The following is an 18875-nucleotide window of genomic DNA, read 5'->3' on the forward strand; positions in this document are numbered from 1 at the left end:
AAACTCCGGGAGTTGGTGAAGGACAGGGAAACCTGGCATGCGACAGTCCATGGGGTTGCAGAGTTGGCCATGATTGAGTGACTGAACAACAACGACAAAGCCCTTTATGACCTTAATATTGCATACTGCTTTGCCTTCTGTCCTTGCACTTTATGTTATAGGCGTACCAAACTGCCAGGACAGGACCGAAAACCCTCTGGGGAAAATGCATTAATTAAATTATATCAAAATTACATCAGAAAAGCCCATGTGCCAAATATTTTGAAAAATATTTGCTGTATTTGAAAAGAGCAAAGTGCCTAAAATTAGAGACATAAAATACTTGAAACATGTGTTAGAGAAAGTATCCATAATATGTAAAGATACTTGTTGAAAAAAGAAAAGTGTCGGACTTCTCTGGTGATCCAGTGGCTGAGTCTGCTATCCCAATGCAGGGGGCCCTAGTTCAGCCCCTGATCAGGGAATTAGATCCCACATGCCACAGCTAAAGACCCCACATGCTGCAACTAAGATGCAGCACAGCCAAATAAATAATAATAATAAAGGTGAAAATCTTAACTTTAAAAAAAAGGTGAACAAAGAATATGCACAGGCAATTTATAGACGAAATACAGGTAACTAATAAACAAAAAAAGTGCTTAACCTCATAAGTAACTATAGAATGCAAATGAAGACAAAGATACTTTTCACCCTTTAGACTGGGAAAGTATATCAGTATTGGTGCTAACAAAGTGTTGAGGCAAACGCAGAGGGGCAGGGCCTGGGTTGTACAATTGAGGAAGTATTTTGAGTGGCGGTATGACTACACTTAGTAAAATGTTAAGTGAGTTCACTCTGTGGCTCAGAAATTCTATTCTAAGATCTGTCCTGCTGAAATACTTGCACAGGTGCATAGGGATGTGTGTACAAAGATGTTCATTACAATATTGTTTGTAATTTGAGAAATGGATACCACTTAAATGCTAACTATGGTTAAATGTATTGTGATAGATCTGTACGGTGTAATATTGTGCTGCTATAAAAGTAGAATAAGGTAGTTTATTATGAAGTTAATAAAAAGAAAGATCTCTAAGATCAGCATTTCCAAAGCTGTGTTTTATGGAACCCTATTCCCATCAGATGCCATAAAAAGTAATCTCAAACTAGCTATATTTGTATACAATGTATAATATACTTGAAATATTCCTCATTCCCTTGGGTTCATAGGAGGAGAAACCTGTCTTCCTAACATGGTTAGTGCAGTTTTTGTTGTCGTGAATATATGGTTTTCAGGTGATTGGGTTTGAAACCCCAAGACATTCTTGTAAATTTAGTCTGGCTTTTCAGACCATGGGACCTTTTTAGAGTTTTTGCTTGGTAAAATAAGGACCTGATCCTTAAAGTGCTTTTAAATTATTCTTGAAAGATCTTCCTATTAGTGAAAACTGGTTGTAAAATGTTAGATTCCTGGCATGTCTTGGCTTGAGTGGCTTCTTTCTCTAACAGGGCCATTGCATTGGAACCACAGTTTCCTTTCTTTCTTCTTCTTACTTCTCAGAAATGGTTTTATTCTTTTTTTCTATCAGTAGTTTTTGAGGTCAACTTTTGTGAACAGAGAACAAATGTATTCTCATGATTATTAACAGATCAATACATTTCTTTCTGTTATTGGTACTGGTGAAATGCCTGGTTTTTTCTTCTTTCTGAGGAGAAAGCCACTCTATTTGAAAGTCTTTCTGTGGGAAAGGACCACATGTTTTCTGTTCCAAGAAGAGGGTGGGAGAGGACTAAGGCTAAATTTGTTGTAGTTGCTGCTTCTGTATCTCTCTGCTCTTTGAGAAATTCTAAAACTGCTCTTTGGATCGTTTTAATGAATTCCACCTCCTATGGTGCTCTGTCTCTATCAATGAATAGTGTGTCTGTCCCTTTTTAGACTCCATAGGTCTCTAGGGAACCAACACGGCTGGAGTTCTTCTGCTGACTCTGATGCATCTCATTACAGGTGCTCAACCCAAAATTGTATCTCTCACGATCTCTGCCGGGAGGCAGATTCAAATATCATAGTGACGTATGTACATGTAGGATTGATGCCTTTAGTGAAAAACAACAACAACGACAGTGTAATAGCCAACTTCAGGAACCTCCACATCTCAGCTCTACATGAACAAGGCAAGATCCTGAGAGTGGCTGCCCTGGGAAGCAGAAATCACTCTCATGGGTATCCACTGGCTCCTGACCCTCTCATGAGATCAGGCACCTTTAATACCTAGGACTGGCTGTTGCCTTTAAGGCACTGGAAAATCAGCCTTCAGGGACTGACAGGTCTGCTGAAGCTGTTAGAACTGGTATGTCTCCTGACTGTCGTGCCCAAAGAGAAGGCTTTGGTGACATTACAACTGAAGGACTGCAAAGAGCTGCAGTCATCCTCGGGGAGGACTGAATCCAGGTACTCAAAAAGGAAGGTGAACATTCTGAAGAATGAAAAGAGTGAAATCTCCTTTCTGTATTGGAAGGGTCATCTTTTTAATCATTTGTCATGTTTATTTTTATTTATTTATTTATTTTTGGCTGTGCTGGGTCTTCCTTTGCTGTGTGCAGGCTTTCTCTAGTTGCAGCGAGCAGGGGCTACTCTCTAGTTGCGGTGCATGGGCTTCTCATTGCGGTGGCTTCTGTTGTTGCGGAGCAGAGGCTCTACAGTGCACAGGCTTCAGTAGTTGTGGCTCATGGGCTCTAGAGCACAGACTCAGTAATTGTGGTGCATGGGCTTAGCTGCCCCACGGCATGTGAGATCTTCCTGGATCGGGGATCGAACCTGTGTCTCTTTCATTAACAGGGGGATTCTTCACCAATGAGCCAGCAGGGAAGCCATAGAAGGATCATCTTTTTTTTTTTAATCTTTTTTAAAATTAATTTATTTTTTAATTGAAGGATAATTGCTTTACAGAATTTTGTTGTTTTCTGTCAGACATCAACATGAATCAGCCATAGATGTCCCTTCCCTCTTGGACCTCCCTCCCATCCCCTCCCCATCCCACCCCTCTAGGTTGATACAGAGCGTCTGTTTGAGTTTCCTGAGCTATACAGCAAATTCCCATTGGCTATCTATTTTACTATGGTAGTGTAAGTTTCCATGGTACTCTCTCCATACATCTTACCCTCTCCTCCTCTCTCCCCATGTCCACAAATCTGTTCTGTATGTCTGTTTCTCCACTGCTACCTTGCAAAGAAATGCATCAGTACCATCTTTCTAGATTCCATATATATGTGTTGGTATACGATATTTATCTTTCTCTTTCTGACTTACTTCACTCTGTATAATAGGCTCTAGGTTCATCCACCTCATTAGAACTGGCTCAAAGGCATTCCTTTTTATGGCTGAGTAATATTCCATTTGTATATGCACCACATATACTTTTTTATCCATTCATCTGTCGATGGACAGCTAGGTTGCTTCCATGTTCTAGCTATTGTAAACAGTGCTGCAATGAACATTGGGGTACATGTTCATTGTACATGTACATGTCTTTTTCAATATTTGTTTCCTCATGGTATATGCCTAGGAGTGGAGTAGAAGGATCATCTTAAAGAGAGTAGAGGAGATGCCTGGACTTTGAGTTTAGGGATGAGTTTATTCCCCTAAAGAGTAAGAATAACTCCTCAACATATGTTCTCTGCATCACATCATCTCAGTGGTCTCATCTGCCACTTGAAATCATTTGGAGACTTCAGAATTTAAAATGCTGTTGCCCAGGCTCACCTGAGATTGTTAAATCCAAATCTCAGGCAAGAGGGGCTGAGCACTGGCATCTTTTTAAAATCCCCCCAAGTGAGTAGCTAGTGCTAAAAACCAGTGAGCACCCCTGAGCTTCCCATATGTCACAATAAATGGAGTTGTACCACAGAAGAGAGACAGCCATACTTTAAATTCCTCAGTGTAATAGAGGAACAAGAATGTCACAGTTACGTCACCCAGCCTTTAGGCTTATGTCTTAAGAGGGCTTCTCTAAACCGTCTGCCATCCTGCTACAAGACAAAAGGTGCACAATTTAGGTGCAGCCTTAATATCATTCCTTGACAAGGTTCTTCTCTTCTTTTCACAGGAATGCCCTCTCAGGATGCCATATTTTCCCAGGAAGGAAACACAGAGAAGGAAATGAATGTTGGATCACAGACAGTCATGTCTCAGGTAAGTTCAGTTTTGTTTTTGTTTTTTTTAATAATTTTATTTCTTATTTTTTGGGGTTTTTTTTTTTTGGCTGTGTTAGGTCTTTGTTGCTGTGGGGGCTCTTCTCCAGTTGTGGCAAGTGGGAGCTACTCTCTAGTTGTGGTGTGGAGGCTGCTCATTGCAATGGCTTCTCTTGTCGCAGAGCAGGGGCTCTAGGGAACATGGGCTCCATAGTTGCAACTCCCAGGCTCTAGAGCACAGACTCAATAGTTGTGGTGCACAGACTTAATTGCTCTGAGGCATGTGGGATCTTCCCAGATCAGGAATCAAACCCATGTCTCCAGCGTTGGCAAGCAGGTTCTTTACCACAGAGCCACCAGGGAAGCCCCAGGTAAGTTGTTTTCCTCTCCTCTGAAATGCCATGGTGGTTCGCAGAAGGTAGGTACTTTTATTTTTTAATTCTCAGAACTAAGCCCCCGAAGTCCAGAGCCTTTGAGATTCTTGTGACAGATGTGACATATCTGTATGTGGTGTTTCCCACTCACCTTCCATACCTCTTTATAGCTCTTCTCTCCTTCAGCATTTTTATCAGCTCGTAGAGTCATGTCTCTGCTGGATGTTGTAAAGGCAACACAAGAAGCCACAAGAAGCCATAGACTATCTGTTAATAGTGCATGTGTGTGTGCTCAGTTGTGTCTAACTCTTTGTGACCCCGTGGACTGTAGCCCACCAGGCTCCTCTGTCCATGGAATTTTCCAGGCAAGAATACTGGAGTGGGTTGCCATTTCCTACTCCAGGGGATCTTTGCGACCCAGAGATCAAACCCACATCTCCTGCATTTTCTGTATTGGCAGGCAGATTCTTTAAATCACCCTTCCCTTAAACAGCTCACTAGAATTTAAACACTTGCCATTCAGTCTTCAAACAATGAATGATGCCCATGTCACTGACCACTTGGAGGTAATGAAATTAATATACCTGAGGACCTCTGCTGCCACAAATTAATGTGACAAATTAAGCCAGCTTCAGCATCCTTCAGCAGTCCTTCCAGTGAATATTCAGAACTGATTTCCTTTAGGATTGACTGATTTGATCTCCTTGCTGTCCAAGGGACTCTCAGGAAAGTCTTCTCAAACACCACAGTTAGAAGGCATCAGTTCTTCAGCGCTTCTTTATGGTCCAACTCTCACATCTGTACATGACTATTGGAAAAACCATAGCTTTGATTCTGTGGACCTGTGTCAGTGAAGTGATGTCTCTGCTTTTTAGTACGGTGTCTAGGTTTGTCATAGCTTTTCTTCCAAAGAACAGGCGTCTTTTAATAACATATAATTTACCCAGTCATCATCCTTATTGTCTACTTTCCCCTACTGAAGTTTCATAAAGGAAGAGAATTTTAGTCTCTCTTGTTCACTAGTATATCTCAAGCCCTATAGGTGGCGCATAGGAAGCACTGAATAAATATTTGTTGAACAAATAGGAATTTTGCATATGATAAACGTCACATCTCAAATCAGTGGTGAAAAGATGGTTTACTCAATAATCGATGATATTTCTGTGGAGCCATGTGGAAAAAGATGAAGTTGAATCCATACCTCATACTTTACATTAGAACTATCTTCAAATTGATCAAATATTTAAATTTAAATATTTTTGATTTAATTTTTGTGAAAAACTAAGCCACAGAAGTTACACAAGAAAAAAATGGGAGAATTCCTTTATAACTTACAACTGAGAATCCAGAAGCCATAAAAGAAGAGATTGATGAGAGAGAGACAGACAGGAGAGAGAGAGGGAGAGAGAGCGCGCCAGCTGAGCAAAGGGCAGAAGACAGAAAGGAAAAGATTATTTTTGGAACCATAAAGGGCATCCAGGAGAGTTAGTGGGGCCCTAAAGGACCTTTCACAGGACTTAAAGGATAATAAGGAAAATCTTGTCATGAGCTGAAGAAAGGGGACACTTGAAGAAGGAATTTTGGTTAACAGTGTCACCTTCAGTAACAAGAAAAATAGGGACTATACTTAATGGACTCAATGATATATTTAAGGAGATTTTCAGGTAGAAGATTGAAAGTGCCAGCTGTCAGCTTCTGGCTGGTTAAAGTAAAATGTGAGAGGAAAAGGTAAACTAAATAAAGAACTGTTACATATAAAGGAAGCAGACATGAAAATATGCTCAACATCTTTAATCATCAGGGAAATGCAAATCGAAACCACAGTGCGCTGTCTCCTCACACCTGTCAGAATGGCTGTCATCATCAAAAAGAACAGAAATAACAAATTTTGGCGAGGATGTAGAGAAAAGAGAACCCTCATACGCTATTCGTGGCAATGTAAATTGGTGAAGCCACTATGGTAAACAGTATGGAGGTTTCTCAAAAAACTAAGAGTACAACTATCACATGACCCAGCAGTTCTACTCCTGGGTATATACCCCCCCGCAAAAAAAAAACTAAAACACTAATTCAGAAAGAAACATAAACCCCAGTGTTCAAAGAGACATTATTTACAATTGCCAGGACATGGAAGCAACCTCCGTGTCCATGAAGAGATGAAAGGATAAGGATGTGATGTATGTATACAATGAAATTACTCCTCAGTCATAAAAAAAAGAATGAAATTATGCTATTTGCAGCAATATGGATGAACTCGGAGGGCCTTATGCTAAGTGATATAAGTCAGAGAAAACAAATACTGTATGATATCACTTTTATGTGAAATCTGAAAAATACAACAAACTAGTGAATAAAACAGAAAAGAAGCTGACTTGTAGATATAGAGAGAAAACTAGTAAGAACCACTGGGGAGAGAGAATGGGGGAGGAGCAATACAAGAAATAGGGGATTAAGAGGTACAAACTATTATGTATAAAATAAGCTACAAGAATCTACAACACAGGGAATATAACCAATATTTTATAATAACTATAAATGGAGTATAACCTTTAAAATTCATGAATCACTACATTGTACACCTGTAACTTACACAATATTGTACATCAACAGTATTTCAATTTTTTAAAATGTCAAAAAAATATAAAGGAGCTAGAAATACTGAGTTTGAAAATAAAACTTTCTTATTCACACCTCTCAACATGTGCCCAGCTCAGCTACATTATAGAATTGCTCTGAATTGCTGTTTACTTGAATGGGAGTGTCTATGGCAGTTATTTCTATGAGTTTCCCACCACTTTGAGTTTGTGAAGGATAGAGGGTGGGGCCAAATACCTATTTCTTCAGCTCACAGAAAGAAAAATAGAAAGCTTTCAAGGAACCATACCTGAGGAACTATGCTCCAAGAGCCTCATCTGCCTGTGGACCTGGCATAGATGATAAGATCCCAGACTTCAAATTGATGCCATAACGGGATGAAACGTAGGGGTCTTGGGAAAGATGAGTGAAATTTGCATGAGGAAGGGATGTGAATACTTACCTTCAGAGGGTAAACAGTAGCAGGTTGTATTTTCTGAAAATGGCACAATTTCTCCCATTCCATAGGCTCCTCTTATACTGATTTAACTCCTCTGTCAGGAGAGGTATGATTGTGTTCCTTCCCCTTGGATCTGGCTTGTGACTGTGGTGGAACTGAAGCCACGTGACTCTTGAGGCTGGATGAAGAAAGGTGGTTCTCTTGGGAACTTTGCATTTGGCATCCAGCGACCATGCCATGAGGAAGCTCGGGCAGCGTGTGGACAGGTTTGTATGCAGAGGACTGAAGACACCTGGCCAGGCTCCCAGCTTTCAGCACTGACTTGCCAGCCACATGAATGAGCCTCTTAAAAGTGAATCCTGCAGCCCCAAGTTGAGCCTCCCAGCTGAAACAAAATGGAACAAAGATGAGCTACTCCTGCTGAATTCTGCCCATGTTTCAGATTCTGTGAATAAAATAGATGATGGTTGTACTGAGCCACTAAATTTGGAGGTGGTTTGTTATACAGCAGTTGATACCACCCCTACAGAGGTGAGCTTTACAATATGTATCAAAATTGCAGATTCATATACTCTTTTGCCAGACACCTCCTGGGAAATGGATTCTAGAGATAGACTTATATGCAATAGCAAAATAATATACATTCAAGATAATTCATTGCAGCACAATTTATAGTAACAAGAGTAGAAAATAGCTAAAATGCCTGTTAGTAGACTAGTTACATAAATTGTGGGACATTCACACAATACCACACAGCTATAAAAAAAAGGAGGAGGAAGAAATCTATGAACTGATGTGGAGGGATTTTCAGTATAAACTGGTCAGTGAAAAAAATCAGAAGCAAAAGACTTCTGCTACTTTGTGTGAGAAAGAAGAGGAAACAAAAATATATAAATGCATCAAATACTTGTTTGAGGGAAAGGAGACATTGGAAGGATAAACTTGCATCTAATGAGATTGGCTACTTGTAGGACTTAGATGGAAACGGGGTGAAAAGAGGGAATGGAGGTGGGCAGTATGCGAGGGCTTAAAATTGAAAATAAACAGAAATAAGTGAGCCAAACTGTATTTCAAATTACTGATATAACCACGCTGAAAAGGAGTTAACTTTTGAAACTAAATCATTACTTGTACTCTATGTCCTCAGGCTAAAAACAAAAACAGTTCTCAATACTGGACTCTCATTTGTAGGCTTGTTCTGTGCAGAGGCATATTCCCTGGTAGCTCAGCTGGTGAAGAATCTCCCAGCAATGCAGGAGACGCCAGTTTGATTCCTGGGTCAGGAAGATCCCCTGGAAAAGGGATAGGCTACCACTCCAGTATTCTTGGGCTTCCTTGGTGGCTCAGACTGTGAAGAATCTGCCTGCAGTGCTGGAGACCAGGTGTCTCATGGTCAGAGAAGGGAATTACAGATATGAGAAGAGAGGATAGAATGAACCCTGCTATGTTGGATTAGATTTAGAGATATCAATATGGACCCATGGTGTTTTGTTTTTTTTTTTAACCAGTCACTCTCTTGACCTATGGGTTTTTTTGTTTTTTTTTTTTTTGACCTATGGGTTTTAATAAATATCAGTAAATACAGGGTTAGATATGGAGTTGTGTGTGTATACGTACATCATTGTATATGTTCCCCTCTTTCCTAGATACGACCCCTGAGAGGGCCTAGAAGAGATGGTACTCCAGTAGCACTGGATGCAGCTAGTACCCAGATCTTGGGGTCTTAGTGCCATTTTTCATTAAAAGGAACCAGGCATAGCAGTTAAGGATTTGACCAACAGGGCAGAACATGGCAGACTGCCTCCCTGTATCAGCTGGGGAAGCAGAGCAGCTCAGTATTTAACCGCTAGAAGGAATCAGGGATCCTTTGTCTACTGCACCACCTTTGACTCTTCCCCCAAGGGCCCCTGTAAAGGAAAAAAAAAAAAAGGTTTCTGGCTGAGCAGGGATATACTTGATGTTTCAGGAATCACTGACATTCCAGGACGTGGCTGTGGACTTCACCAGAGAAGAGTGGGACCAGCTGTACCCTGCTCAGAAGAACCTCTACCGAGATGTGATGCTGGAAAACTACAGGAATCTGGTTGCACTGGGTAAGGAGGGCATCTCTGTGAGTCATGTCCGATTCTTTGGGACCCCATGGACTTCGGCACGCCAGGCTCCTCTGTCCTTTACTATCTTCCAGAGTTTTCTCAAATTCATGTCCATTGAGTCGGTGATGCTATCTAAACATCTCATCCTCTGTTGCCTGCTTCTCCCTTTCTTTTCGGTCTTTCCCAACATCAGGGTCTTTTCCAGTGAATCAGCTCTTCTCATCAGGTGCCCATAGTATTGGAGCTTCAGCTTCAGCAGTAGCAGTCCTTCCAATGAATATTCTGGGTTGATTTCCTTTAGGATTGACTGGTTTGAACTCCTTGCAGTCCAAGAGGTTCTCAAGAGTCTTCTTCAGCACCACAGTTAGAAAGCATGAGGCCAGAATGGAAGAAAGCCAATCAGTTGTGGACACAAGAGACCTCTGTTTCCTGCTTTCTCCTCTGGTGAAATGTGTTGACTTTGAGATAGATAGCTTTATTTTGCTGCCTTGGAAGCCTCCCCTTTCCAAATCCAAAGACCCTAAAGATAAAAAAGTTTGGAAAAGAGTTTTGAGATTTTTGTTCCCTGTGTAAAATTCTAAGATACACATTTTCCTCTTGAACAGGGCATCAACTGTATAAGCCAGAGGTGATCACTCAGTTGGAGCAGGAGGAGCGGTGGATGATGGGAAGAGTCAGCCCACCAGACACTCATCCAGGTGAGAAGAGAGCATTTGAGTATTTGTGACTCAGTGAAGGAAAATAGGCACTTTTGAAATACTTAATGGAGTGTGCTCTGAACATCTTAAATCCCTCTGGGATTTAAAGGATATCAAGGCATTTTTAATGGGTTTGGTCCCTGGGTTGGGACTATCCCCTGGAGAGGGAAATGGAAACCCACTCTAGTATTCTTGTTTGGGAAATCTCATAGACAGAGGAGCCTGGCAGGCTACAGTCCATGGGGTCCAAAAGAGTTGGACACGACTTAGCAACTAAACCGAAGCCGCAGCAGAGGCCTTTTAAAAATTTCAGTTCATATTTGACATTTTTCTAAAGTGGAAATGACTATTTTTTTTCTGATTAAACAGATAAAAAATATATATATATACTTACAATTTTAAAAATTTGCACAACACAAAAGTTATTTTGAAAGTTCTAGTTTGTTCATAAATACCTTGATATTGCAAATCTCCACAAAGCACTTTCTTACTATTTTTTTGTTCATACATCCTTTCAGGATTCTTTAAATCTTTTTTTTTTAATATAAATTTATTTATTTTAATTGGAGGCTAATTACTTTACAATACTGTAGTGGTTTTGCCATACATTGACATGAATCCGCCACGGGTGTACATGTGTTCCCCATCCTGAACCCCCCTCCCACCTCCCTCCCCATCCCATCCCTCTGGGTCATCCCAGTGCACCAGCGCAGAGCACCCTGTCTCATGCATCAAACCTGGACTGGTGATTCATTTCATATACGATAATATACATGTTTCAATGCCATTCTCCCAAATCATCCCACCCTCGCCCTCTCCCACAGAGTCCGAAAGACTGTTCTATACATCTGTGTCTCTTTTGCTGTCTCACATATAGGGTTATTGTTACCATCTTTCTAAATTCCATATATATGCGTTAGTATACTCTATTGGTGTTTTTCTTTCTGGCTTACTTCACTCTGTATAATAGACTCCAGTTTCATCCACCTCATTAGAACTGATTCAAATGAATTCTTTTTAATGGCTAAGTAATATTCCATTGTGTACATGTACCACAGCTTTCTTATCCATTCGTCTGCTGATGGAAATCTAGGTTGCTTCCATGTCCTGGCTATTAAATCTTTTTCTTTTCCATACCAAAACCCCTCTACCATTTTTACCTGTTTTTCATTATTTTTTTTCTTTTTATTATCAAACATGTTAAACTTGTCTAAAACCCACAGCCTTGGTTCTCAGTCTTGTTCACCTTTGTGATAGGATCCCTGTCATACCTATGTTACTACAATTTTTTTCTTGGAGATTACCACTAACTTCCTTCCAGTGAAGTCCAGTGGCTAAAACAAACCACCATTATCATGTTTTATGATCAGGTTGCATTTGACTGTGTTGACTTGACTCTTGAAATTGTCTCGCACCTTGGCTTTCACACCATTCTCCCTACCTGTTCTTTTTTTTTTTTAATTAATTTATTTTTAATTCAAGGGTAATTGCTTTACAACATTGTGTTGGTTTCTGCCATACATCAACATGAATCTATCATAGGTATCCTACCTACTCTTTTGAATACCTTCTCTTGCTCCTTATTCTTCTAAAGGCACATATTTCTTATGGACTTGGTGTTCATTCTGCAGTACTGTGCTTTTAAGTAGCTTCTCTATGTCATTTTTTCATTTATACATCTCTAGCCTCAGTATTTCATCGTACATTCTCTTCCCAGAGTTTAGATTATATTTTTGTTTATGAATGTCATACTGTCATTTTAATCAAGTATTTCAAACCCTGGACCTATTGACTCTCTACTCCTTTAAACCATCCTACTAAATATGAGACTTCTTGACCAAAAAAAAAAACAACCCAAAACCCCAAAATCTTGGCTCCTTTTTGTGGGCATACCACCTATAGTGCTCTGCCTGGTTATATTAGGAAACAGTGAACTAATGGGTATGTGTCAGATACCGAGTCATTAAGCCAGGTTAATGTACTCCATCTTAATTCTTTGCTCAGACACTTTGTTTCATCATTTGGGCTTGGTTTTCTGTCATTCAAACTTGAGCTTTCTAAAGCTGACTCTGACTCACTTGTCTTTCTTGCTTTTAGTGCTCTCTGTTATCTTAGGTAGGAAAACTTACTCCTTTTTCAGCCTCACTGGACCTAAATTTTTAGCCTGACAGGTGCTGCACTGCAGTGCTCTAAACCCTGTTTAGAGGCTGATAATTAAAAAAGTTTGTCAAGAACCCCTAGCACTTTTCCTGACAATGATGAGAAACATTATTTCCACAAACCTTCCTATCCTGGAACCTGGAGAATAGGAAACTAAAAAAGGAAAATGAAAAACTCCCTTTTCAGGCAAATTGCCAGTGTAGGTGCCCATGCAGAAACCTGAGCTATTCTTTCCCACAGGTACATATGCTGCCATGTGAAGGAGCCATACTGTCTCCCATTATGTCCCTACCCAAAGACTCTCAACTAGAGAAAATAATTACTACACTCAAGGAAATTTCCAGGTAATTCCCTGGCAGTTCGGTGGTTATGACTCAGTGCTTTCATTGATAGGGCCCAGGTTCAGTCCCTGGTTTGGAATTTAAGATCCTGCAAGCTGTACAGCATGGCCAGAATAGAAAAGAAATTTCTAGACTTCATTATCAGCTGTACCTAAGTGGTCAAGGCTTTTGGTCCACAGATGAGGTTGAATAAGTGGTTTATTTGTATCCTCCTTGTCAGGGCAGGCAGCCTAGCAGTGTCCTCCAAGGAGACTGCTTGCATTTTTGCATTTTCCTGTGAGACACAATCAATTGTTTCTCTTACAAGGATGTGGTAAAATGTTTCTGTTGATGGAAGAACTGAGATAGAATGATCTGGTTTGTGCAACCTCATTCTGGTGTGCCCTCTGGGGTATTGCTTGTCTTTGACTTTAGCTGATGTCTGTTTAATATCTAGAAATTATCTTCCTAGCTAAGGCGAGACATGGAAAATGTCTAATGGATCTAGCAATGAAAAGGTTAGGAATGATATTAATGAGAGAAGTGACAGGGGAGTAATTAGCAAAACAGTCAGTTTGTATGTTGCTGAGTTAACAGGAGGTTTAAAAAAAGAAAAGAGCTAGTAATTGGACTTCCCTATCAGTCCAGTGGTGAAGACTCCATACTTCCACTCTAGGGGGTGTGGGTTTGATCCTTCGTCAGGGAACTAAGGTCCCACATGCTGCTGGTACAGCCAAGAACTAAAAAACAGTGCAGCTAGTACATATATGGTACTTCTTACAAGAAACTCAAATGAGAAGGTGAAGCAAAAAAAGAGGGTGACTGCTAAACTAGACAGAAAGTGAAAGTGAAAGTGGCTCAATTGTATCCAGCTCTTTGTGACCCCATAGACTATACAGTCCATGAAATTCTCCAAGCCTGAATACTGGAGTGGGTAGCCATTCCCTTCTCCAGCGGATCTCCCCAACCCAGGGATTGAACCCAGGTCTCCCACATTGCAGGCAGATTATTTACCACATGAACCATGTAGCTAGACCAGAAGGCAGTGTCAAAACAGGATCATTCTAAGCAGGAATGATTCCAGCTTGTTTAAAGTGCTGAATGGAAGGGGTCAGGGAGAGTATAAGTAGAAAATAGAAAAAATGGGGCAAGGTTCTAAAAGAGATGGGAGTAGGATTAACAACAAGGAGATTAGGATAGCCTCCACTTGCTGCATGGGCTACAGTTTGTGGGGTCGAAAGGAGTTGGCCACAACTCAGCAACTAATACAAAACTTGCCACAACTAGAAAAAGCCCACATGCAGCAATGAAGACCCAGCACAGCTGAAAATTAAGTATTAGTTTTATCATTTTAAACAAAAGATTAAGATAGGAAGAAATACTTTTGAAATAAACAGATAGTGGGCACTACAATAGAATAATCCACAGGTGAGATTGAGAAGGTCCTGGACTTGGCCCTGTGTTCTCTAAGCACAGTCTTTTCTGTCTTCCACCTCTGAGCACAGACTTGCTTCTGATATTTCTTATTCTCCTTTCCGTTTTCTCCCAATTTTGTATATTCCTGATTGATCTCTTCTTTTTATGATTACCCCTCATATTTTAAAATTTCTCCCTGCTCACTGCTTCTTTGTCATCCTCTTATAGCCTTTCTCCTTTGTTGCATGGCTTTATTTCAAAACTTTCAATGCCCCATTTTCACTGTCTGCACTTCTGTCAATTTCGTTTGGTGATTTACTATGCAGCAATTTCTTTTTCAAACAGAGAATACTGAAGTGTTTATATGTTCTGAATTTCTTTTAGATGGGGAGAATAGACCAGAAGTTAAAAAATCAAACCATAATATTTCTGATGAAAATCAAACCCATGACATGATAATGGAGAGACTAACAGGAGACAGTTTCTGGTACTCCATCTTAGGTGGACTCTGGGATTTTGATTACCAGTTAGAATTCAACCAAGAAAACCAGCAGAGATACTTAGGACAAGTATCTTTTACCCACAGAAAGATCACACAAGAGAGAGGCCTTGAATGTAGTAGATTTAGGGAAAACTATAATCTGAACTCAAACCTTCTTATGCAACAGAGAATTCCTTCAATGAAAATACCCCTTAATTCTGACACACAAGGAAATAGCATCAAACGTAATTCAGACCTGATTTACTATCAGGGAAACTACGTAAGAGAGAATCCTTATGAATATAATGAGTGTGGAAAAATCTTCAATCAACATCTTCTTCTTACCAGTCATATACATGCTGAAGGGAAACACAGTGAATGCAGGAAGGCCTTCAGCCAGAACTCATCTCTTACTCAACCTCAGATGATCCTCACAGGAGAGAAACCCTATAAGTGTGATGAATGTGGGAAAAGATTCAGCCAGAGAATACACCTTATTCAACATCAGAGAATTCACACAGGAGAAAAACCTTTTATATGCAACGAATGTGGGAAAGCCTTCCGTCAACATTCATCCTTTACTCAGCATCTGAGAATTCATACTGGAGAGAAACCCTATAAATGTAATCAGTGTGGTAAAGCCTTTAGCCGGATCACATCCCTTACTGAACATCATAGACTTCACACTGGAGAAAAACCTTATGAATGTAGTTTTTGTGGGAAAGCCTTCAGCCAGAGGACACATCTTAATCAGCATGAGCGAACTCACACAGGAGAGAAACCCTATAAATGTAATGAATGTGAAAAAGCCTTCAGTCAGAGTGCACACCTTAATCAACATAGGAAAATCCACACTCGGGAGAAATTGTGTGAATATAATAAATGTGAGAAAACCTTAAGCCACAGTCCTTCCCTTACTCCACAGCACATATCTCAAAATTTTTAGCTTTGTCCTAATGGGGGTGTTGGGGGTGGTAAGGGAAATGTATGAATATATAAATATAGGAAAATTTGGGTCAGACCTTTTCATCCTGTTCAATATCAGATTATTCATAGTAGGGAGAAAGCTTATAAATAAACTTTTAATGCATAGAAGCCAAATAAATTTAGACCTTAAATTTAGCATATTATATTCCCAGGAGAAGTTATACATAGTGAAAATAATTTATTTTATAAACAAGATTATATTAGTAGTCATGTTCCAAACTTTTTTTAATGACCAGAAATCCTGTAGGCAATGACCTATCATTATTCCCTTGTGATTTTTATAGCATACAGTTTTTAAATTATATAAAAATTAATTAAGGCTATTGTGTAGTATAACCAGTCACATAAACTTGAAATAAGGAGAAAGCAATATTTCTCAAACTTAAGTCATTTGTGTGTATCCTTTACCAATTTTATCATACTTAATGTTTACTTAATATTTTTCTTTAATAAGACTCGGGATTTTTAGCCTTGTCCTAGGAAATATTTATGGAGCTTGTGAGTTTTATATGCTAATTATATTCTAATTTCCATAAAAATAAATATATAATTTTGAAGTTGAAAATATTCATTGGTGTATCATCTAAGTCTTCTGTACCATCATTTGAGAAGCCATGTGATAGGATATGGCAATAGTAATATTATTTTTTAGGAATCCTTGCATTATTTTCATCAAACAGGTCCTGGGATCTCTAAGATGAGTCTTAGAGGAGACTGAGGGTCATATTGATGAACTTTGAAAAGTGATTCAGAGAAATCTACTTTTCTATCCTGTTCTAGTTTTAAATTTCCCTATGGCAAACAGATTTTTGAATCAAAATTGTTATTTCTGTTACATTTGCAGGTTTGAATAGAGAGGAGGTTTTATTTTATACTGACAGGGACTTTATAAGAATCCCTTCACCTCCCTGCATCACTGTGGAAGTCAGAAGTAGGGGCTGTACCAGAGGGTGAGCAGTGGTGCCACATTGAGGCAAAGAACCAGGAGAGAGCCTTATTGGTTTATATAAACAACTAGGGAAGTGTAGGGCCTTCCCAGGTGGCTCAGTGAGAAAGAATCTGCCTGCCAATGCAGGAGCTGTGCGTTCAACCCCTGGGTTGGGAAGATCCCCTGGAGAAGGGAATGGCTACCCACTCCAGTGTTCTTGCCTGGAGAATTCCATGGAGAGAGGAGCCTGGTGGGCTACAGTCCATAGGGTTGCAAACAGTCGGAGCTGATTGAGCACACATGCAAGTAAGTATTACTAGTTTGCTTAATAATTCACTTTTTTTATTGAAGTATATTTATGTACCACCTTTTCCCAAAAGGAACTTAAGGTGGTTAAATTTTATAATCATTGCCTTGTTTGACAGAAATCACAGTTTGATGTTACAAAGCATTGTAAATATAAACCGTCATAAACCATGAATAGCTACATGTAGGGAGCTGCTTGTTTCTGGGCTTTCTGTTTTTCTCTTGGCCTTCTTAGTCTTGGCTGAAGAAGCCATGAGACCAAGTTGCAACCCAGTCCCCTTGCTTTCTTTTTTTTTTTTTTTTCCTTCCCCAGTCCCCTTGCTTTCTCACCTTTCTTCTAACATATCTCCTAGCTCAAGACTTCCCCATTTCTTTATTCCTGTGAAGGACTAGATATCATAGGCCTTACGCCAAAGCTGGAATGATTTAAATTTTTAATAAAAAATTAAGACACTAAAAACTGAGAAAGTAATGAAATTATTTCATTTCATCATGGAAGTTAAACTTTTCAAGTATATTTTTGTCCCATACATCAGTGGATGAAATAGTTAATAAAACCCTGAGATACTGGAGTGAGGGAGGATTTCTAGTAATATGTTTAAATACCTGTGTAATGGAGATCAAATTTCAAGACAGATAAGTTCTGAAAGTGTCTCTTCACCAAAGGGAGTGACTTGCAAGATTTATTTGCCCTAAAGAGGCAGAGTGTAGAGCTCTCAGGTTTCAGGAAGAGAGAGTGAGGCAAGATAAAGTCTCAGACAGCAGAGGTATAGGTTAAAGGAAGTAATGATTAATTACAGTTGGTGAAGCCTTTGATCAAAGTATGCAACCAAGAAAAAAAAATCTGAATCCACAAAGAGTGCTAAAGGCTTCAACAGAAGGCAGTGTATCTCACACAGGGGAAGAAGGAGAGCAGTACAGGATTTTCAGAAGAAGATAAGCAGAATTTGGACAATTTCAGAAAAGAGGAGTCTGAACTGAAGGAGACCAGTTGGCCATGGATTTTTACCAATTCTTCATAATATTAGAATCTATTATCTATGCTTAAGGTCATAAATGATTATGCTATGTTAACTGTACAGTGAACTATGTCATTCTGGTGTGAATTCATTCTCATGTCCTTTGTTATCTTCAACATGTTCTAATTTAAGTGAATCCTAAATATGTTTATTACATCAAAATTCTAGGGAGTCATAGGAGTGGTTTACTCATTCAGAAACCCAACATAATGACTTACCTCTGTCTAGGAGGGCAAGATATTACCCTTTTACATATATTCATTCATTTGTTCCATCCAACCAGGTGATGTTGCCTTTTTTTTAAATGAAAAGAGATACTTAAGCTTAGATATGATAATAAGCGATAATTATTCAGAGTTTCTCAGACTGGAATGTCACTAGAACATGGATCGTCTTACTCCTAGTCCAGTGAATAAAAACAGTGCCTGGAACACTGTTTTATAGCACTCTGAAAACATTTGATAAATGTATTAAATTTAATAAAATGAGAGATTGCTGCTCAATACCAAAATTCGTATGACTCTCTTTCTCAGAATCTCAGAGTAAAAAGGATTATTATGTTGATAGATTCTCTTATATCCAAAGGGCTTATGGGCTGAGAGAAAAACACTCATTTGGATTTTGATTAATTTTCAATTTATTAATTTAAGAAACCAAATGACATTCCTTAAGTAGCCAACATTCCTCTAATTATTCATAGATGTGCAAATAATAAATACTTAAGAATTTCTAAAATGAGATATCCTTACTCTTGTAAACACTGATCAGATTTAAACACATCTAAACATTTCATTAAAGTTGCAGACCTAAAATTTCAAATGTTATTTAAGTGCCTTAAACACATTAAGAAACAGGTAAGAGGTACCCAGAATATCAAAATAATTATAACGAAACT

The 18875-nt window shown here is 39.2% G+C and overlaps 2 protein-coding genes across 6 annotated transcripts in view; one reads left to right on the plus strand and one right to left on the minus strand.

Annotated features, from left to right (window-relative positions):
* The window catches only part of SEPTIN14 (septin 14), a 41154-nt gene extending 33469 nt beyond the window's left edge, over nucleotides 1–7685 (minus strand). Inside the window, exon 1 of the mRNA XM_043455904.1 lies at nucleotides 7576–7685. Coding sequence (XP_043311839.1) covers nucleotides 7576–7638 — 63 coding nt within the window. The 5' untranslated portion in view covers nucleotides 7639–7685. The remainder of the gene's footprint in view (nucleotides 1–7575) is intronic.
* The window catches only part of LOC122433210 (28S ribosomal protein S17, mitochondrial), a 33039-nt gene that overhangs the window by 1454 nt on the left and 12710 nt on the right, over nucleotides 1–18875 (plus strand). Inside the window, exons 1-5 of one of the 5 annotated variants that reach the window (XM_043455895.1) lie at nucleotides 1800–2425; nucleotides 4080–4165; nucleotides 9539–9665; nucleotides 10271–10363; nucleotides 14644–18491. In XM_043455895.1, the coding sequence (XP_043311830.1) occupies nucleotides 4082–4165; nucleotides 9539–9665; nucleotides 10271–10363; nucleotides 14644–15686 (1347 nt within the window). In that variant the 5' untranslated portion in view covers nucleotides 1800–2425; nucleotides 4080–4081 and the 3' untranslated portion in view covers nucleotides 15687–18491. The other 4 variants (XM_043455896.1, XM_043455894.1, XM_043455899.1 and 1 more) reach the window with 4 other exon arrangements.

Source organism: Cervus canadensis, chromosome 32, assembly GCF_019320065.1.
Source record: "Cervus canadensis isolate Bull #8, Minnesota chromosome 32, ASM1932006v1, whole genome shotgun sequence".
NCBI classification, from domain to species: Eukaryota; Metazoa; Chordata; class Mammalia; order Artiodactyla; family Cervidae; genus Cervus; species Cervus canadensis.